The 16,826-nt window shown below is 53.5% G+C and overlaps 1 protein-coding gene across 3 annotated transcripts in view; it reads right to left on the bottom strand.

Annotated features, from left to right (window-relative positions):
• Mgll (monoglyceride lipase) overlaps positions 1-16,826 on the bottom strand; it is a 200,616-nt gene that overhangs the window by 50,609 nt on the left and 133,181 nt on the right. For all 3 annotated transcript variants that reach the window (XM_005387048.1, XM_005387050.1, XM_005387049.2), the window contains one exon: positions 5,373-5,479. In XM_005387048.1, coding sequence (XP_005387105.1) covers positions 5,373-5,479 — 107 coding nt within the window. The remainder of the gene's footprint in view (positions 1-5,372; positions 5,480-16,826) is intronic.

Below are 16,826 nucleotides of genomic sequence, written 5' to 3'. Positions count from 1 at the left end.
AAAAAAAAAAAAAAAAAAAAAAAAAGGAGATGGTTTTGGGTTGGGCATCATGGTGCCTATAATCCCAGCACTCTGGGAGGCTGAAGCAGGAGGACTGCAAATGGGACCCAGTCTGGGCAACTTGGCACGATCCTAAAATATTAAATAAGGGCTGAAGATGTCACTTGTGTGAAGGCCCTAGGTTCCATCTCTAGTACCACACACACACATACACACACTCTGAAGGTATGATTATTACCTGTGAATAAAGAATAAAGGAGGAGGGGGACAGGGAAAGGGACAGTAAAGCCTACAGGGGGTGCTGAGAGTGGCGTGTGCATCAGCTCCTTGTCACCCGAGCCCAAGTTCCGCCCCCCTGAACTCAGAACCATTAAAGGGCGACCCATTCTGTTATTTCCACCCTCGTGTTTACCGAGGCAAGAAAAACTGTCAACACATTTTCCAAATATTTCCAATGAAAATATATTACTTGTAACGGCTGGCAATCTATTTTAGAATACATCCCTCAAGGGACAGTGACTAAAATCTGTCTCCCTGTGTGGAAAACACACATACATCATTGTTTTCTCTTTTGCTCTGGGTTTTCTAAGTATTCTTTTTTGGTCCCCTCAAGGAGAATCACACCTAACGCTGCCCACGGCCGGTCCCTCCGAACTTCCTCTTCTCTCTTCCTCTGTCTCTCTGTCTCTGTCTCTCTCTCTCTCTCTCACACACACACACACCTGCCGTTAGCACTTCTCCTCAAATATTTGCAGATGACTAACTCACTGTTAATCAGTTGAGGACAGTTTCCTTATACTCTGTAAATAGGGAGAAGTCCTGGCCTGGCAAGCGCATCTCTGCAGGGGGTTTGTCTTCTCTGTGGTGTTGCTGAGCATAGCCTGGGGCTTCTGGCTGTCTGAGTGGGTGCTCTACCTAAATGTGCCCTGCAGGGAGCAGATTCTTGATGAATCCTAGGAAGTGCTGGCCATGGCTTCCTGTCGCCTCTCTTGCACCCAGGGAGTGCCCAGTCCTCCTGGCCTACTGTCTGCAGTCACGCAAGACTGAGGGGTTTCCCGTGAGTCACCGGGAGCAGCTGGGGGCCCCAGGAGAGTCCTCAGACTTTCTGCCTGCATGGGCTCTGCCTAGAACGGTGCTGTCCACACAGGCTGTGGGGAAATCACTGGGCTATTAAAAACCCCAAGGACACCAGAGTTGGGGATGAGGGAGAAGAGGCAGGCACTGGTCTTCCTGATGCTCCCCAGGGATGCCAAAGGCAGCCAAGGTGAGAGTGTGGCTCTCTGTGATCGATGCCCCTCCTCCTGGCAAGCTCCTACTCACCTGACAAGACCCGCTGCTCACTCCCCATGATCTAGGGACACTGGTATGGCTTTATGCCATGCCACTGCCTCAGCAACAGGCCTGTGGCTCCTCCATTCCCATATGGTATCCACATCATCCACATGCTCCCTTGACAGCCCCCCTAGACTGTCAGCCACCAGGGTATATGATCCCCTCCACAATGAGGGGTCTAGTGTGATCTCTGGTCTGATCTTCTAGTCATTCACCAAACACTGGTGATGTCTCTAATCTCTGCTTAGTCCTGGGCTGTGCATGGATGATGGAAACGTTCTAAGGGTAGAGAGAAGAGCTAATGCACAACATATTAAGATCCAGTCCGTGTTGGCCTTACCCACAAGGGAAGAGTTACCACATGGCAGAGAAAGGACTATGACAAGGTTATGCATTTAGAGAGGAGCTTTTACTGCCTCTGGGGAAGACAGGTCTTGCTATCTTTGGAATAGGAGTACTTGTAGGTCCTCCTAATACAACACCCTGCCCAGAGTGAAGGCACAGTTAGAGACCTGTGCCAGCACTTACAACTATGCTAATAAAAACCATCTCTTCTAATCTTATGAAAGGCCACAGATGAAACAGTGTGACTCAAAAAAAAAAAAAAGAAAAGAAAAGAAAGAGTGTGACTCAGCTATGCATCCAGAAAACGCATCGAGTAGGAAGGACAGGAAATAATAAACTCCTAAATAATAAACCACCACCAGTGTCCATCCTCAGCTTCTGTCTCACAGAGTCGTGTGTCACTCAGGTCAGCAGTCAGCAAATGATGCCTAGAATCAGTTAAGCAAATGATGCTTCTCTGCCTCCCTTGCAGCTAGCTGTAGTCAGGGAACAAAGTGTTGGCACTTTGTGCCCCTTCCTTTCCATTGTTTCCTGCTTCCTGTCTGTTATGGCAGAACTTCCTGCTTCCTGTTCCTTACAGTGGATCATGAGACTGTAGCTGGTGCTGGTAGGTATGAAGGTCACGGGCTAATGGTGTGTTATTTTTCTTTCCTTCAGTACTGTGATGGAACCCAGGGCTGCCCTGCCCGTCAGCTAAAGTCTAGCATTTCTTCCTTCTTATTTTGACGCAGGTCTTGCTCAGTAGCTCAGGCTGGCCTTGAGCTCTTGATTTCCCTGCCCTTGTCTCCTGAGTAGCCAGGACGACAGGCTCAGAGTATTATGATTTCACTGTTGGCAAGCTGTTCAAAACTCTGAGGTCACTGTGTAAAAACTTAAAGGTTAAAATGGAACACAAAGCTAAACAGGCCACCCCAGTCCACCCAGTGAGCTCATAAGTATGGCCAGACTGCCGCACCCCAGTGCGTAGTTTTCTGCCTCAGTGGTGACACACTGGGGTGTAGTCAGGCACCAAGACCCATGTGATTTAAGTCACTGGAAACCAGTGTGTCTGTAGGCTGGGTTACAGAAACCTATGATGAGACCGCCACAGGCAGCCCCGACTACTCTGTGCAGCTTTTTCCTGTATCGCTTCATTTCATCTCAGCAGCCTCATGGGCCCAAGAGAGGACTAGACTGGAGGCAGCGGGGCTGGGATGGGGATCCTGGGTCCCAGACCCCTGACTTCAGCTGTGCTGCCTCACGGCAGGGCCTGGGAGTGACACCCATTCAGGGGCCCAGCATATCAGCTGGGTCACAGCGAGGCAAGAAGGGGCACTGTCCAGTTGCCAGGTGACAAAATTAAGGCTTGGGATGGATGAACAGGCTTAGGTCAGAGAGCTGGGACTCCCCATTAAGTGCAGACTTGGGCCCAGGTGTGCCAGGGGCTGAGCCTTTCTGGTAGTGTCTAGGAGGCAGTCAGAGTAACACCGTGACATCCACAGTGCTGAGCGGGGGGGATAATGGCTCACTGTGGCAGGTCTGGGCTGAGCTGGCACTGGGGCGGCCACAGGCCTTTGGTGGTGCTTTTGGTTCTGTGTGTCTAGACATTAGCACATCTCCACACCTCTGTGTGTCTAGACATTAGCGCACCTTCCCTGGGCAGGTGACATTCACATCCAAAAGCCATTTGGAATGCATGAAGCATGCGTGTGTCCCAGTGGTGGTCCATGCCTGGACATCACAGAAAGAGCTGGCCTTAGAAGCAGCAGTTCGGGGTTCCAATCCTTCCTTCTGCTTGTCACATTTCCCTAGCCAGACAGGAATAAAGCAAGCATCACCAAGGCCAGGCCCTGCTCTCCAGCTGGCCTGGGACCGTGCCTAGCTCCCACTTACCTGCTTTCTCCTGCCCACGTGCCAAGTCATCCCCATTTGTAGACCACGGAAGTCTCCCCACACAGCCCCCTGGGCTCATTTCCATTTCCTGAATCAGGTGCCTCCCTTAGTACAAGCCAGAGGTTTCCCTCACTCTAGGAACCTGAGTCAGGTGAACACAAACAGCCGCTTTCACCCCATATTTAGGAGGTTATGGATAGCCTTGGCCTCACGTTAGCGTTACTTTGGGACCATTAAAGGGAGGGGGTTGCTTCTTTCCTCCCTTTATTATAAAAAAGAAGCCTTTTGAAATTGTTTTTCCAAAATTAAATAATCACAACATTTACTTAATCCTGCAAGTCTGGCTAGATGTAGCTGATAAAAAGGTGACTGACACCGAGATACACGACAGAAACCTGCAATCCGAGGCACACAGCATGGCCGTGCTTTTCTAACCTGAATGGAGACGAATGCGATCAGAACGGACTCATTCCTGTCTCAGGCCCTTAGACAGTGTGAAAAATACCCAAGCGAATAATGACGCAGTCCCACAGCAAAAGCCTCGGGGATAATCCTAGCCCATTACTTCTCAGTCTCTCAGATATTCCTGGGATAGCCCGCGAAGCTCTGAAGATCATCGCAACGGTAATAGGGAAGAATCTGGTCAGTATTCTCCGTCACGAGGATACTTGCATACATCTGCTGTAAAAGGGCTCTTGGCAAATCAGATTTGCAGATCTTGATGTACAAAATGTCCCAGCTCTGCCCCGCGCACTAGCTTCTGCTGGCTCGCGCGCAGCTTTTTCTCCTTTTACAGGACTCCCAGGCCCCTGCCACAGCTCCCTTGCTCCTCTTTCCGGCGACATCTTTAATTATCTCTTTTCAAATTAGACGTGACAGAAGCTGCACTTCGGGATGTGGGCCAGAATAGTAGAATTTTGCATGGAGGTGATGCCATGCTCCGTCTTGGGGAACTCTTACAGGGACTCTGCGGCTGTGGGGACTGTCACAAGACGGATGGCGAGGCCACAGGCCAACTTGGGCAGTGAACATTGTGTTGTGATGGTTGTTGGCTGTGCTACATGACAAAGAATCAGCTGGCTTGAGGTGTGTGTGCACATGCGTGTACATGTACGTGTGCATGCAAGCTATTATACATCTGGATGTGTGCATACTGTTCACATCTATATGGGTGCACCATGTACAGGCACACGTGTACCTATATGCTTCCATGTGCGTGCATGTCGGCACACACATGTGTGTACCCATGAAGATGTGTAAGCGTGCACATTGTGTGCATGTGTGCATATATGCATGTCTGTGTGTTTATGTGCATGTGGATAAGTGTGCACACACACTGCATATGAGTGTATATCTGTGTATTGTGCATGTCCATGTGCATGTACACGTGTGTGTTTGGTATTTTCTTGCAGCCAGGGTGGCTTTGTGAGACTTTTATGTTCTCCTGTCATGGGATGCTTTGTAAACTCTTGTGGTTGGGCGAGGTTTAAAGGGAACTTTCCCTGCCTCACCACACCCATTTGCAGTCCCCTGGGAGAAGACCAGGCCCCTTTTTGAGAAGCAGAGTTCTGCAAATTCAAGACTGGGTTTGTGGCCCAGGGCGGGTTCTCGTGGAAATTCATCCAACTCTGGGTTTCCAAGGTTTCCAGTCAGCCTACACTTAGCCTCAGATGCCACAGAAACTGCCAGTCAGACATATTTTCCTGTTTACATAGCTCTGTTTTTTTCTGAGAATAATGTACAGAGCAGAGGGCCACGAAGACCGGTGGAGGTGAAGAGAACGGGGCTCCCTGGCCAGTGCCAACGGCGTGCCGGGTACTCACCGTGGTCGTGGGAAAACACCAACAGGTCCAGCCCCACCAGCATCTGAGCCAGGTCATCATAGCGGCCACAGTGCTCCCCAGCGCCATGTGACATGAAGACCAGGGCCCTGAAGAGGCAAGAAAGGGACCTGTTAGCGAGGCTAAACGTGAGAAGGGGGTCATTCTCGTGCTGGCCTCTGTGGCCGGGAGGACCGGAGCCAACCCTGGCCTCCCTGTGGGCTCACCGTGTGCTTTACTTCTTTACAGATGCGAGTGAGATTCACAGAAGTGGCGTGAACTGCCCAAGCCACCCTCCAAGCTGGCAAAATACATGACTCAGAGTACGTCCCCACCTAGCTGTCCGGGGGCCGTCACAGGGCTCAGGACACAGACGTCCCCTCAGAGAGGCTGGGGCTGTCAGCACACACCTCACGGTGCCATGGCTCTGGACACTCACTTGCTGCCCAGCTCCCTGGCTGCCTACCCCCCGAGGTCAGCTCTCCGAGAACAGGAGCCCCAGACACATCCCGGCCCAGCAGCACCGAGCCGGGGCTCAGGGCCTGCCAGGTTCCGGAGTCCTCTTTCCTGAGTGGTGTTAGCCGCGCTGTCCCGGCTGCTTTGATATCCTGAATCAACTCAGAACGTTGCCCTTTCATGGTCATGTTGACTTTAGGGAGCAGCCAGAAGTTGCAGAGCACCAGGCCCAGTGAACAGATGCATGAGGACACAGCACCACGTTTCCGTGAGCCCGCCTTTCCACTGGATGGCATTCGGCAGTAGCACTTACTGTATTTTGGATCGCACCTCATAGAGACACTCATGAAAGAGGACTTCCGAAACTGCTTCAGAACGTGGCAAAAATGATGGGGTAAGTGTGCTGGAAGTGAGGGGGATTCATGGCCATATGTCTTTTACTATAACAGTTTTTTAAAAATATGAACATGCACCCCATATTTTGACCACCCTTCATATACTCCAAAGCCTGTGCCATCCCCTCGCCGCCTCTCGGCTATGGTGTGTGTGTACCCTGGGGGCTGGCACTGCTCTGTCTCTGCGGCACTGTATTTTACTCTTGGAGTCCCTTCATTTCTCCAAAATACTTCTGGCCTCTGTTCTCCCTGCCCTTTGCTAAAACGCAAGAGAGTCCCCCACGCCGGCTGGGTGGCTCCACAGCTGCCTCCGTGTGCCCAGACATCCACAGGAGCCCATGGGCCAGCTCTGGCTCCTTTCCTTGTTTTCCTTGGTGCCGAGCAGCTCGGCTGGAACCAGCCATCCTCTCCCCATCCACAAAGGCAGCGCCCCACGGGGCGAACAGCTCAGCCCCCACATCCTTGGGGACCACAGCAGCTGCCGGAGCAATCCAGCGACAGTTAATGTGAACACAATGCACGGAAGAGTGATCAACTGGGTGTTGCAGTTCATCAGGGGCTACATAGCAGAGGACTCCGAGTTTCACTTAGGAATGGCCCGAGGCCTTATCATCATACCTGTGATAGAAAGCATGGCCCAGGCAATGCACTGGACTATCTGAGCACCCTGTGGCGGCCAAGCACGGAGGTACAGGTGGCTTCGTCTCTGTCTCTGCGGGAGGACGTGGATTCAGAGCCATCAGGCAATGTGCCAGGCTCACTTGCAGCCATGCTGACAATCACATCAGGCGGTTTGCTCTGGGTCACCGGCTCCGGGCGACTATGCTGTGTGATTAATGTCCACCCTGGCTTCTCAGGGCTGTGAGTCCTCCATGCCTTCTGAGTGGCTCCACTCTGCTGTGAGTCCTTCTAATCCTTCTAATCCAGTGGGCCTCAACTGGGGACCTTATAGAAGTCCCAAGGCATCCCCATCCTCCAGGCCTCTGAGCTTAATGAATCTGGGGCATGAGGAGCCCTTCCATGGCTCTGTGTTCAGCCAGGGTGGAAAGTGCCCTGTCCAATGACTGCAGAGTACAGACCACAGTGGTCCCTAGGCCCTGACATTGGTAAGAAGGTGGCCGTTGTGGGTCCATTGCCTCTTCCCTCCGGGGATTTGGTGGACAAATGGTGGGGTGTGCATAAAGGTAGACAGTGTTCTGAGGCAGATTTATGGGTTCTTTCTGCATCAGCACAGAGCTTTTGGAGCGCACCGCTGTGATCCCTCGTCTGAGTGACACGGCTGTCCCACTGCAGGCGAGAGGTCGTGGCCTCCCTTCTCGCTGTGCCGCAGGCTCAGCCTCCTCCATCCACAACCCCACCCCCGCCCGCACTCGAAAGCTCAGCCCCACGCCCCATCTTGGCCCCACTGCTGTCTGAAGCTGCTGCTGCAGGCCCTGGGTTCTGTCTTGGTTCCTGGCCCACATCTCTCCTGGACTCCAATTCTGATCCATTAACATCCCCACCCCCTACCCGCACTGCCGCTGGCTCCCACATGTACTCTTTCCTGGACCCGAGTCTGTTCTGTAGACTTGGTCTGGCACAGTGAAATCAAATCACACTGCCCTTCTGCCCGAAGCCCTCCAGGGACTGGCCATGCAATGGAGCAAGGCTGGCTCTCTCCGCAGCTCCGCCACTGCCCTCCTCCCAGCGCAGTTCTCCGGGCCTTGTGCAGGCCCTGCCCACCTCCGTGGTGTGAACCCTCTCCCCACACAGCTCTGCAGCTATCCACATCATGTCACTGGACACCCTGTTGGGAAGACATGAGCCCGGTCTACTCGTGTGAGCCTGCTCCAGCCAGTTCAGGTTGGTTGTGCGCACTGCTAGGGAGCACGTTCCCACTTCCGGGTCTGTACACCTGCTGGGGCTTCTGCTGGGGACCCCACCTGGCCCCCTGATCTTTGCATCTAGCTTCCTCTGTCGTGTGGGTTTCCAGCTCAGGGAGGCCCTCTCTGACCTCTTTGACTGATGTGGCCTCTTCAACACCTGTCACCATCTACAGCTCTTTATCCATTGACATATTTTCTTTGCCTCCTCCAGCCAGCACAAGCTCCGCGAGGGCAGAGTTATGTTACTCCTGTATGTCCAGCTTGGAGACAGGCTGGCGCACAGAGCTGAATGTATCTGGGACAATGACCAGAGGACCTCTCCACCAACCAGGCTTGGGCAGCATTCTTGAGTCGGTGCCACTTGGCTTCCAATGCTTTGCCCTTCCTCCCTTCCCCCACACACCTGCTGTGGGCGGAGCCCCCATGGCCCTCCTCCCATCCCTCCCCTCAGACCCCAGGGGGTCCCTGAGCTGCTGAGCATTCCACCTTTTGCCTTTGCCCCTAGGGTAAAGGGGCAGTTCCTAGCTCCAGGTTTTCTGATAGAATGTCTGCATTCACCCCTGCATGCTTGCCGCCCCAGAAACATCTTCTTAGGGGTTCTGCAAAACACTGGGTTTAATTTTCTGCTCTGAAACCATCCAGGACTGAGCACTGAGAAGCCAGGGTGGACATTAAACACACAGCATAGTCGCCCGGAGCCTGTGACCCAGAGCAAACCATCTGATGTGATTGTCAGCATGGCTGCAAGTGAGCCTGGAACACTGCCTGATGGCTCTGAATCCACGTCCTCCCGCAGAGACAGAGACAAGGCCACCTGTGTCTCTGTGCTTGGCTGCCACAGGGTGCTCAGATAGCCCAGGAGATGGCTGACAGCCTGTCGGAGCCAAGCCCCAGGGACACGGACATGAACACAAGTTGTCCGTCCCTGCCCCACACAGCTTACGGTCCAGCGGGAAAGCAGACACCTGGCAGGGGACACACGCTCAAGCATGGACGGTGGCAGAACACAAAGGGGACCAACAGGAGCCCTACTGGGGTTGGGGGAGTAGCCAGGCAAGGCCCTCGAGTGATGTACCCAAGAACCAGAGCTGGGGCATGTGGGAGCAGGTGCAGGAGTGCAGGTGGACAGGGTACCCCAGCTGTGCCATCACAGTGCTGAGAGCCCCCTGTGCCCTGACACTGCCTGGAGGGGTGGGTAGGAGACACGCTCCAGAGGTAGGCCGCAGCCTGGGCCCACACCACAGGCTCCGGGCCAGCAGCCAGACCTGGGGTTGCTCCTCCGCATGGGGTGGGACTCTGCGGGGTGGTGACCTAATGTGATTTCAGCTTTGCAGAGCCCCCACCCAGCTACTGCACAGAACAGAACTCAGAGACAAGGGGTGATGCTTGTCAAGGAGCTGATGCGGCCAGGCCCTAAGGGGCCGGGGAAGGTGGTCTTTCCCCCCACCTTCCCTCCCTCCACATCCTCAACAGAGAACAGCAGCCCCGCGACATTCGCAGTCACTTATGTGACCTGGCAATGCCCATGGCAAAACACAAGGCTGCAGGAGAGGCTGGCTGAGACCTCTTTCCTGGAACTCCCTCCCAGCTGCGGAAGCCAAGCCAGTGAGAATCAGCGACTAGGGAGGCGGAGGCCGCCCAGAGCAGATGGTCGGCCTGGCACCCAGCCCCAGGAGGTGGGGCCCGCCCCAGCGGAGCACTTGGAGCCCTGAGATGAACGCGCCTCTGCAGAACCTCGCAGAATGCACAAACCAGGGTGGCTGCATCCGTGCTCTGGTTTGAGGACAGAGCTTTTCTAATTGTTGGTGTGACCTACATCTTGGGTCTCATTTTTCTTGCCTGGGAAATGGGGATAATCCCACTGAACTGACCTCAGTTGGTGCTGCAAGGTAAATGAGAAAAGTGATGGGACGCTCCAGGCTTCCTGGGCTGCAGAAAGCCCCATGAAACCGTTTCTCCCATGGCATGGGTAGTCCATTCACAGCACGCAGGCCCTGGGTTTAAGCCCTGGGCCTCCCACAAACTAATGCCCTGATCTCCACGGGCCTCTGGTTTCTCTACTCATGAAATGGGAGCACTGTGCTAAGCACAGGGGCTTGGGGACGAAATGAGATCACATAGTTGACAGTGAGGCCTCCGCATCCTTAGCCATCGCCTCAGGACAGTGAGGGGGAGGAGGGCTGGTGATCATGGACAAGTCACATTCTTATTGGCTGCTGCCAGCCGCCTGGCTCAGGAGGGGATGAGCGGGAGGCGGGGGAGGATGGGGGACGGATGCCAACAGCTACCACTGCCTGGACAGACACAGCCCTGCGCTGCGGTGCCAGGATCCCCACCTCCACCAAGCACCACCCCCGGCGCCACCCCACCTCAGGACCTGGGCTGGGCCGGACTCTGCCCACCCCATCTGCCCGTAGGCAGAATGAAGAAGACTTCAGTGTTCCCCGGCACCTCCTCTGCCGCAGGCACGATCTTAGGCTGTCACTGGCCTGCCCTTCCTCAGCATCTCCAGGCTTCCCTAAGGAAGAACTGAACGTCTCTGAAGAAATGTTCTGCTCAACTTGTTAAGAGAGATCGGGACGACTGTAAGACTGTGTGGTAAGAAATGTCCGGTCCGAGGGACACGACGTCTGCTCCCGTCCCAGGCAGTAACACAGGCGGCTCCGAGTGGGGCTGTGGTGTACGCCGGCGCTGATGACCCGATGCGGTCCTTGGAGAAAAGGGCCGGGAGGGCACCTGCCTGCTCCCGGTTCCTGCTTATCCCCAAGCATCCCACTCAATCTAAGGAATCGCTCGCTTCTTCAACTTCTATCCCAGACTCCTTCCTGCCAAATCTTATGACTTTAAAATTCACCAGACACGTCTGTCCTCGGGCCGGCATGTGGGATTGTGAGAGCGCGTTGGATCCCTTTCCTAGAACTAAAGTGGAGCTTGGTGGGCTCTGTGGAAGTCCAAATTTAACTTTTGTCCCCTCCTCAGGAGGAGATCCGGGAGGACTTGGGCTCCTCTCTCTCCCCAGTGTGAAAATGCCCAGGGGACGAAAATAGAACCACACTTGCCAGGGCCTCCAAACTCTCCTGCGGGAAACTAGAAATAGACTTCGCCTTTGTGAGGCGGATCAATAATGCCCATCTCACAGGGTCTTTGTGCGCGCTGATTGAGGGAGTTTATGGAAAATAGCCCAGTGTGCTGCTGGAACACAGCTAGGCATGGAATAATAGCTGGCGCTGACAGCTGACAACGGTGCTGGCCAGATCTGGGTCCGAGAACGTTATTCCGAGTTAACTCACTTAACCCTCACAACAACCCCACCGGGCAGGTACTGTCATTTTCCCCACTTCATGGATGAGGCCTGGAGGGGTTGGCCAACTTGCAGAAGGTCACACAGCTGGTCAGTTTTGAATCCAGCAAGACCTGAGTCCTCAGGATGGGCCTGCAGCTCTGCCCGAGGGACCACTGTCACTGAATTAGGAAGGGTCACGGCCTGGGATGGGGTCAATGCTCCAGTGCTGACTGGCTCACCCCTCTGCCCTGTCCCGACCTTCCCCTCTTGCCGCCATCCACCCACCACAGAGAAGGACGGTGGTTCCCCGACACCCCACCTCTGTCTGTGTGCCCCACACACACCTGGCAGGAGTTGCCTAGCTTCCCCACAGCATTACTGCTCCCTCCTGGGGCCCCAAACCCTGCGTTTGCATCTCTCCCACCCAGATCTGGCATAATCTAGTATAAGCAGACCACGTGCTCTTTGAGGACAGGACTGTGAGTTATGGACTCATCCCGGTGCCTGCCCCCAGCAGCCAACAATGTCTCTGTTCTGTAAACGCTGGCTGGCTGGATAGATGGGTGGGTGGGTGGCTGGATGGGGATGGCTGGATGGATGGAATGGCTCAGAGAGAAGAGACACAACCATGGGCTGGAACTCGAGGGAGCACTCCTGCAGCCCAGGTGGCCTCCCACTGTCCCCAGTGACACAGATCCAAGCACTCCAGCTGGGGAGTGTGTGCGTGCAAAGGGCATTCAAGGGCAGGGAGCAGCTGCGCGAGGCTGGGGGACAGACGGTGAAATGGGGTGAGAGGCTGAGTGATGTGGATAGCAGGGAGATGGCATGATGTGGGCAGCCCCCTGCAGAGACCCCAGATTCAAGGAGGGGCTGTGGTTGTCCCCTCTGGGGCTCTGAGGCACTGAGGCTGAGGGTGAAGGTGTGGGAAGGTAGGACACTCTCTACGGTCTGCAGGGAAACAAGTGAGAACGAGACTACTCTTTTTTGATTGAAAGTCAGCCCAATTTTAGTTTCTTTTTATTTTTAAAAATGTTTGTAGAACCGGGAATCAAACCCAGGGCCTTGTACTTGCTGGGTGAGTGCTCTACCACCAAACCAATCACGGCCCTTGGTTTGAGACAGTGTGTGTGGGGGCTTTCCATGGAGGCACTTCCCGGAAAACAGAATTACCATCAGAAAAGTACCACAGCAGAAATTTCCTCCTGCACTCTATCCTGGAACTCACCTTTCAACAGGGTGCACTCAAAACCAGAACAGCCAGCTTCTGGCTTATTTTACCCCAAACGCAGCTCTCTATCCACAAGTGACACATATTTTAACTGTCATGCGAATGCGGTGAGACAGAAGACCGCATGCGAATACGGTAAGACAGGTTAGGCAAAGGGGAGGCACTAGATGATGCTATTAAAGTGGGTAAACCGAAGGGCTGGTAATCTGAAGGGCTGTACTCACAGCTACAGCGCTTGCCCAGTATGCACGAGGCCCTGGTGCCCCAGCACTGAAGGAAGGAAAGAAGGGACAGACGGTGGGGGGGAGAGCAGAAGCTGAAAATCACCCTGATTAATAGTCATAGTGCTGATTAAGAAGCAGAATCCCACTACCCCAGATGTCAAATTTCTGGACCGAGCCCTGGGACTGCCAATCACTGGCTGCAGGCCTTGGACATGTGACCACCCGTGCCTCAGTTTCCTTGTCTGTAAAATGGGGACTCCAAATCACAGCTGCATCTATGAGGCTCTATGATGTAATGGAGAGGAGCACATCCGTCCGTAATGGGAGGACACTGACATTACACCCCCCTGTGTGCGGTCAGCAGCACTGACCAGTCCACGCCATTCTGTAAGTTGGGAAGATATGAGTATCCAGCTGTGCTTGGAGGGAGAAGACGTGCTTGGCTCCCTCTTCCTTAGCCAGGGCACTGATGTCCCCTCCTGGACAATCAGCCCCACCAGGACCTTCCAGGAGCGGGCAACAGAAGAGCACGAAAGGGAGGGGCGGTGGGTTGTGAATCGTTTCTGGGGAGGGGTCTGCAAAGAGGATGTGAGTGAGTCCCAAATTGGCTGGAGAGCACCTACTAAAGACCTGCTTCTGTTTTACAATCTCATAATTCATTCATTCAACCATCAGTGATCTACTAAATGTATACTGATTGTGTCCACTTATCTCAGGATCCCAAGACACTGAGACCCAGTTCCATGCGATCAGGAAGGTGACAATGGAAACAACACCTCTGACTTCCTACTTGCTCATCAGCATAACCAATCCATCCTGCAGCCCCCTGAAGCCACCAGGATGAATGACCGGCCCCTCCCTCTAGAACTCCCTCCAACCCAGGCCCTGCCCACTTCTGGCTCAACATGTCAGGGTCCCCTTCTTCTTCCTCCTGCTGTGCTTTCACCCCCACCCCCGAAACTGAAGACAAGCAAATGTGGCACCAGCCTGTCGCCCACGTTCCTGCCTTCTGCCCTTTTTCTTTTGCAGTACTGGGGATGGAACTCTGGGCCTGGTGCATGCTAGGGAGGCACTCACCACTGAGCCACACTCCCAGGCCTGAGCTTTATCTTTCATTTTGAGCGTACTCCAGTCACGGAACTTTCAGAGGGGTCTGCAAGTCCATCCTACGCACCTGATGAGTCCCAAGCACTAGAGAGCTGCCCGCCTCCTCCCTCTCACCCTCCGTCCCTGTCCCTCATCCTTCCCCTCTCTCTTTGCCCAGGAGCCATGCTGCTTCAGCTGCCGCCTCCAGGGCAAATGTCTGGTCCAACTCCACTTCCTGATTCTTCCACATGACTGCAGTTTTTGTGTTCATATCGGAATTGTCTGTGTATCTCTTAGCTAGCACCACATGCAGAAGGGGTAGAAATTCTTGTTTACTGAGCTTGGCACTTGACGCATGTCTTGCTGTTGCATGAATCCCTTGATCACGTCCCCCCCAGCCTCCTCCTAGGACCCGGAAGCAGGACTCGTCAGCATCAACACGGGCAGTTTATGCCAACCTGAAATCCTCGAGGTGGGACACTGTTCTTCACCTTGTACAAAATTCTTCATGCCGCATTTGGCTCTTTTGTTACGTCCTAGCCTCAGTGCTGTGGGGGAGTATGGATTCCTCTCTTTCACCTGCATCCTGCTGCCCCTGGAGGCCACCTGCTAAATCCAAGCCTGTCAGTCTATAGCTCTTTCTATAGAGATCTGAATCCATCAGTCTGGCTTTAAGATACTTATAAGGAAAGATCAAGAACTATGGTAAATGTTTACTTTTCTTTATAACCTGGCAGAGTAAGATACATTGTCATCCACCATCTTCAAAGTCTTCTTTTCTTCCAACACACTTAGCCCATCATTCTTGCCATCTTCTGAAGCAGCTCTGGAAGTTGCCTTTCGTATCTTTAGTGTTTCTGTCATGATGGCCTCAGTGCCCTGAATAATTCAAAATTCAAAATGTTTCCCATTCGTAGTCACTCTGACTTAGGGGAAGGCCAGAAGTCGCACAGTGCCGCATCCAGCGAATACAGTGGATGAGGAAACTCTGCCACGTTTTTATAAGCCCGTCCTTCTGGGTGGCTCTTGACAGCAGCATTCACGTTCTCTTTTTGAGACAAGGTCTCACTTTGCAGTTCAGGCTGGTCTTGAACTCACTATGTAGCTCAGGCTGGCCTTCGCCTCGAACTTGACAGTGACCCTCCTGCCTCAGCCTCCTGAGTGCTGGCATGACAGTCATGTGCCACCACATTTTTGATCCCATCTCATAAAGGCACTCATGGAAGAGGACTTCTGGAACTGCTTCAGAAAGTGGCTAGAATGATGCAGTTAATGTGTCTGAAGTGAAAGACTATTTTGAGAGGAGTTCATGACAATACATCTTTTACTGTAATAATTTTAAAAATTTTTTAATTCACCAAATATTTGGATCAGCCCTTGCATGTTGGAGGTGTAGCACACTGGTAGAGCACTTGCCTAGCACATGCAAGGGCCTGCATCCACCTGCAGTGCCAAAAGACAAGTACCTTGTTAAATCAAGACATTCACCTCCTTTTCTCTCCCCCACCGCCCTGACCAGACAGCAGAATAAACACTCCTGCAGTCGATAACCTGTGTCTACACCACTTGATGGGAATGACTTAGAGAAAAGCGGGAGTTATGGGAAAACACAAGCTACCAAACTCAGCTCCGCCTGGGTCTGAGCCCAAGCTTTGGTACTGAGAGTCACTCAACCTCAGGCACCTTTCCTAGAAGACAGGACCAGTAATCCCTGCCCTGCAAGGATCTGCAGATGAGCCGACAGCGGGCCTGCTTGCTCAGTGTGTGAGCAAGGCCTCCCTTCTGCAGGCCTCCCTTCCCTTGGGTGCACATCAGCGCTGCACAAGTCAAGATGTCTGGGAGCAAGCACAGGGGCGGTTGCTTCTCACAAGACCAAGCCAGACAGCCCTGTTTGTCACCTGGCAGGCCACCTCTTGGTTTTCTGACTGTGGATCTGGATTTTTATACACCTGGCTCACACAAATCAGGCAGACCTGTGCCAAACACTGACTGCAAGCAGTCTTCCGCACAGGCCCCAGCCCAATGTATTCGTACTTGGAATTTGATGGTTACGGCAGTTCACCTAAGCCTGCAGGGATTCCCCACCTCCCTCTCAGCTGTTGGCCAGATGGAACCCTTCCCAGCTCCAGCATTATCACAACAGCACTCCCACCAGAGGGATAAACCAATCAGAGTGGAACCAGGCACACAGCAGAGGGTCAGCTTCCTGGACCTCGGTAGGCTTAGCAGCTCTGCAACCCGCCCTGCATGGGTAGATTTCGGGCTGCAGCCCACAGGCGTGGAGGTAGAGCACCTGGCTGGACAGAGTTGCACAAACCACAAGGTTAAAAGCAACCCACCTGGCACCACTCCTGTAGAGCCCCAGGGGTGAAACACTAGAAGACCAGTCTATGTGTGTGTGTGTGAAAACAAATATAATTATTGCTACAATGATAGCATGTTTTGAGTGCTGATGGGCATCCAGCTGGTGGCTCTACACGCACAACCCATCCACCATGCAAAACGTCCTGGACTGTATGAGCTATACCGTGAATGTGGCCTGTCCCCTTCCAAAGCTGACAGGGAGGCTCAAGTCCTCAACGCTGCCGTGCTGGGAGGTGTCTGGGTCAGAGACGCAGCCCTTGTGACTGGAGTAATGAGGTTCCTGCAGGAGTGAGTTTTTCCTTTTGAGCTTGGATTGTTAGAAAACATCCAGCCCCAAGTCCCTCCTCTCCTCTGCGCATGCCCACTTGCTCCTCTGCTTCCTGCCATGAGGCCAAGCAGATATCAGCATTGAACCTCCAGAACTGGGAGCCACAGCCAACCTTTCCTCACTAAATCACTCAGTCTTGGGTATTCTATTATAGCAACTGAAGAGACCAAGACACAATGGATGACTTTCAGATGTCAGCTCATTCCTTCCTCATAAGAACCTTTCTTT

The sequence above is a fragment of the Chinchilla lanigera genome, unplaced genomic scaffold, assembly GCF_000276665.1.
Source record: "Chinchilla lanigera isolate Chin_1 unplaced genomic scaffold, ChiLan1.0 scaffold00028, whole genome shotgun sequence".
NCBI classification, from domain to species: Eukaryota; Metazoa; Chordata; class Mammalia; order Rodentia; family Chinchillidae; genus Chinchilla; species Chinchilla lanigera.
Note: the sequence above shows the minus strand (reverse complement) of the source record. Positions and strands in the feature narration are given on the sequence as shown.